The sequence below is a fragment of the Carassius carassius genome, chromosome 15 (assembly GCF_963082965.1).
Source record: "Carassius carassius chromosome 15, fCarCar2.1, whole genome shotgun sequence".
Lineage (NCBI taxonomy): Eukaryota > Metazoa > Chordata > Actinopteri > Cypriniformes > Cyprinidae > Carassius > Carassius carassius.
Window position 1 is genome coordinate 27,068,318 of NC_081769.1, and position 5,376 is coordinate 27,073,693.

General features: G+C 35.2%; 1 protein-coding gene across 1 annotated transcript; it reads left to right on the top strand.

Annotated features, from left to right (window-relative positions):
• Positions 1-459: 459 nt before the first annotated feature.
• Positions 460-2,228, top strand: LOC132157939 (transcription and mRNA export factor ENY2-like). Its single transcript, XM_059567185.1, has 6 exons — positions 460-465; positions 761-910; positions 1,229-1,302; positions 1,595-1,665; positions 1,752-1,826; positions 2,003-2,228. Exons 1-6 carry the CDS (start codon positions 460-462, stop codon positions 2,074-2,076), a joined length of 450 nt encoding a protein of 149 aa, XP_059423168.1. The 3' UTR covers positions 2,077-2,228.
• The last annotated feature ends 3,148 nt before the right edge of the window (positions 2,229-5,376 follow it).

Below are 5,376 nucleotides of genomic sequence, written 5' to 3' on the forward strand. Positions count from 1 at the left end.
ATGGATAGTAACAGCAGCACATTTGTATCATTCTATTCACATTATTCAATTTGAATAATGTGAACAAAAGAAAAAGATAACAGATGTTTTTATTTTTAGGGTGAACATTAAAAATTTGTCTTTAAGCTACTGGAAAACTTTGCAAATGTGTATGCTAAATCATACTTGGTCTCGCCTAATTAACATCTTTCTCAGTGCCATTGTAGGACTACATGTAATAAATAAATTATGAGCAAAGCATAACATTTTCTTCTAAGAGACCCACATTACTCCTTGACTGGCATCATCAATTTGTGTTCTTGTTCAGTTTTATTTTGAATTAATATTTTAAGTTAACGTTACCTGTTCTAAAACGAAGAGCTGACGCTTCTGGGTTTTGTGTTGCATTATGACACACCGCCATCTTGTGGTGTAGGATACTTTCGTATATAGAAAAATGTAACTATTAATTTCGCATCAATGAATGTAACATTATATTGACATACACTAAGCATTAGCTAACCTTCAAAAAATATATATATAATAATCATAATAAAATAAAATAAAAAAAAATTACCTGACGTTCTTGGGTAATTTAACTGTATTTGTACTGTTACCACAGCTGGTCTAAAACCACTGCTCCAAGTGCCTGGTAAAATTATTTAATGAAAAATAATCGATGAATAGATTTCCTCTTGATAGATTTATTGAATATGACGAATCTACAACATGTCTTTCAAAATGCAGTCTAGTGAAAACAACGCGTTACTGCACATCATAGGAACCATTAAGTTGGGAGGAACCTTCCATCGGTGAGCGTGTTTCTGCGGGGAAGGTAAACGGTGTGCGGAACGTCTGCGAACAAACAACAGCAGAGAGGTCAATATATAAACGCCGATTAGAACATTATGCTTACTTTCGTCAGTGTTTGGTACGTTTGTTACAAAATCAGATAATATTCAATTATAATTGTAATAACGTTTACTTCATATGTACGCACGGGCCATAAAACTAGATACCCGTACTCGTTAGAGGCAAAGCGAGATTAGTAAAAAGGCATTTCGGTAAAAAAAAAATATATATATATATATATTTTCCACGAAGTCCGGATTGTTTGGCTTGTTTGTTCATGTTTAATATAAAAATAGCGTATATTGTGTTTTGTGAGTGGACACACCCTTTGTCTATTGCACTCGCACTGCGAGCTCGATATTATGTCAAGTTTAATCGTTTTAAATTCTTGTTTCAGATTAATATAAGTAAAGAATCACAAATGAGGGCCGCCATTAACCAGAAATTAATTGAGATGGGTGAGAGGGAGAGGTAAGTGTCTATAATCATGATCCATGAACTGGGTCTCAAAACCCTGCCTGTGTAACGTTAACGGTTTTGGGCATCGTATTTCTGAAAAGACATTTGAGAAATGTTTTTGTCATTTTTAGAATTACGCTGAGCTCGGAAGTATTTTACTGCCTACAAATGTTTTTGAGAATAGTCACAGATGTCTAAAAACACTAAGAAATTATGTCTAGGTAGGGTTCTTGCCAAGATTTTAGACTCATCCCATTAGTGCATGCAGCATTTCATTTCTGAAATATAGTCTTTTTTTTATCAGGTTAAAGGAGTTGCTTCGAGCCAAACTTATCGAGTGTGGCTGGAGAGATCAGCTCAAAGCCCTCTGTAAAGGTAAAAACACTGGATCCGATCCGTCTCAAATCATTGCATACACTTCAGTGGTTGATTTTAGAAGAAGTATCATTGGTTGATTGCAGAGGTGATCAAGGAGAAAGGGATAGAGAATGTTACTGTAGAAGACTTGGTCGCTGGAGTAACTCACAAAGGAAGAGGTTGGTTGTTCTTGCTCATAAATCCCTTATGATTGTTATACTGAAACCATTTTGTTAACAATTGTCGTCAAACATGAAACGGCTCAGATTTTTTATATGCATTAATTTGTGAGTGATCGTCATTGATGCAACACAGAAAAAGCATGATCATCATCAATAACTCTTTTGTTTCTCAGCACTGGTGCCTGACAGTGTAAAGAAAGAGCTCCTGCAGAGAATAAGAGCCTTCCTCTCCCAGCACTCGACATGATGCTCAGCATATCTAAGAATACTCTAAGAGTATGTCATTTATGTATTGACGCAATGCCAGAAAGCTATAAGTTGAACTGTTTTCATGTGATTTCACTCTTCATTGTGTATTTTTGTTACTGCCAATAAAGGTTGATCATGTTTGTACATATATTATTTTGTAAAGCTTGAATCATTTAAGGAATTTGTCTCTGATTTATTGAACTAATTTAAATTTTTCTAAAAGTCAGAGTGTAGTACAATATGCAGAAACTCTCATTCACCAACACACCATTGCCATCTGCTGGGCAATGATAAATCTCTAATTACATAATCCAACTAAACTAAAAATTGAAAACAGTGATTATCATAGGATGTAATTATTTAACATTTAAGGATTTGACGTGGTAGGAACAATGGTTGTGGTTTTTCAATTAAAATTGAAACTTTTTTTACTTGCAAATTTTCATATTGTATTTTTTTCTGTATTTCAAACCTAACTTCAAATCCTTTAATGCTAGTCTGTTTTTTATTTGAATATATATATATATATATATATATATATATATATATCTCAGTTCCTGTTTTTAGCATCAATTCAGCACAGATAAAACACAAACAAAAAAATAAAATTGTCTAATTAATGTAAAATCAAGTCCTTCTAACTGTATTGGTTTATTAAAGCCAAACTGTTTATCATGATTTATTTTTATAATTTATATTCTGAGTATTCCAATATTGTATTCTGATTCAAAGTATGTTCAAATATCATTTTGACATCCAAACTGTGTGCATTCTACTCCTGAAAATCTCTTATATTAAAAATAAATGTGTGTTATATTGGCTTAATGAAAACTGATGCCTCTTAATATTTGTTGAGCAGAACAGAGTCTGGAAATCTCATAATGTTTCAGACAAAAAACAACCCCTTTTTGTCAGAGACTTAAAATGACAAATTATTTAAACCTGATTTTGAAATTTCTCGGAACACAAACCACAATAGATCATTTTAAACCTAGAGCTGATTTGTAATAATTTTAGTTTTGTCTTCAAATCAAGAATAGACATTAAATGTATATCAGATTTCTAGGGTTCAGCTTTCCCATGGTGTACGCTAAAATCGTCTGAATTCTTTTGCCTAAATTTATGAGACTGAAAACCCAAGGCTTCAGCTCTTATGGAGCTTACAGTTCAAGTCTACATCTGCATGGGTGTGCGTCTGGAGAATGAGTAGGGAAAAATTGGCTGTTCGGTTCTGCCTCAGGACTGAGGAGGTTTAAACGTATTTACACCCTGTTGTGCCTCCAGGGAACTGTTTTCCACAAGCTAATGAGACTCTAGAGCAAGGTCCACTCTGTTATTACTGGCATGTGCCTGCCGGTCAAGCAGGTATCATTCTTTTTCTCTCTGTCCCTCCCTCTTTCTCTCCCTCTCCCTCATTTCTTCTCTAAGTAGCCCATTGCAAATTACAAATAAGAGGAAAAACATCATCCCTTTTAATTTAAGAGCCAAGGCAAGGTCTGCCAAAGTTAACACAAGGCAATCTTAGGTAATGATCAGTGAACGTGTATAAAGTTTCATTGACCATGACTTCACATTTCTCTTGTTTATCCCACGACAGCAACATTTTTTAATACACGGCAGCTATGGAAGGAATGTTGTGGAAGTGCAGATTTATTTGCAAGTTTTACAATCAGAATCCACTGTAATTGAAATATATATGAAGTTGAATCTTAGCGGGGTAACTACTACAGCAACATTTTATTTTTTTATTTTTTTTATGTACTAAATGACTAAAACAAACCATTAAAAAAATAAAAATCTAATTAAATAAAAAAATTTAAAAACAAAAACCCATAAAATTATTAAAACGAAGTATAATTGAGATGAGTCAATTATAAAACTACTTCAAATTATGAATAAAAACTATTAACAGTATATAACAGTATATTATGTTTTTTTTCTTTTTTTTTCTATGGAACAAATGTCTCTGGTTTGATTTAGACCACATTCACTTTCATTGCATGGACAAAAACTATTGAATCTTTCTTCTGGGGAAAAAACCCAGAAAAGAAAATTTACTCAAACTCAGATGAGTTTATTTCATCATTGGAACAGATTTGGAAAAATTTACATAAATGTAAATTATCATTAATTTAAATTCATATATTTACATTAAACTCTTGCTCCTGGCCAAAATACCAGTCCACGGTCCATAATAACAAATTCCTCTGTTGTCCACCAACATATTTGTTTAGAACTTGGACTACAGTTTTCACTTAGAAATGGTTCTTGATCTGTTCATATTTCTCTCAGGTGAGATTCAGGCAAGACAACTATACTTTCCTGGAGAAAGCAATATCATGGATAGAAAAAGAGCATTTAAGTTCAGAGTTAACTGATAGACTATAGATGTTTGGATTGCTGAATGTTTTTATTAGCTGAACTCTCATTTTGACTGCACCCATTCACAGTGGACGATCCATTGGTGACCAAGTTTAGAGCTGCTTTACAGCAGAATTTGATTCAGCCTCATATTGATTCTTCTGTTTATTACTGTGAAGCTGCTTTTGAAATAAGCAGTGCTATACAAATAAAGGTGACTTGACTTAAACAGATGACAGGGAACACCTAAACGATCTAATTGAGCTGTCATCGGCTCACATCTACAACATTTAAATGAGCAATACCTACAGCATAGCAGGGATCATCTGGTTTCTTGCTGTGTCCAATGTAACGAAAGAGAGAAAGTAGGCAGTAAATACAAAGCAGACATTGTTTATACTGTTTTGAATGCAAACCACTTATTGTCTTGGCTTAATTTGCCATTCCCCCCTTTGAAGTGCACTACACATTTATATTTCCTGACTCTAAAGCCCCGACTTGGTTTTTACCCACCGCCGCTGCAACTGGATAGCGCTTTTCCATGTTGTGCTCTCTCGGGCCCTCCTCTTATGATCGGAAACACAAGCAGAGATCATTTCTCTGGTGGACGGGGCTGCAGAGAGGCCCCCGAGCGGGCCAGACACTGCTGCAGGGGCTTCTGGCACACCCTGGCAGCAGAATGGTTTCAGTTAAGAATTTCAGTAATCACTTTTAGGAGCGTAATATATAGCTGACCTTTGGCAGCGACACACGACCCCCACTCCCCCGGCGATTTGATCAAAGGAGGCGGCGGTGGCTGTGCAAACACTGCTATCAGTGAACTCCAATGGATTTACTGCCTGCTTCTTCTCTCTTGTCTCGGCCCGAGTTGTATCGCTGATACACAGAGGGAGAGGGGTTTCATCTTACAGGATCTCAACCTCCCCGCTTGAATTTA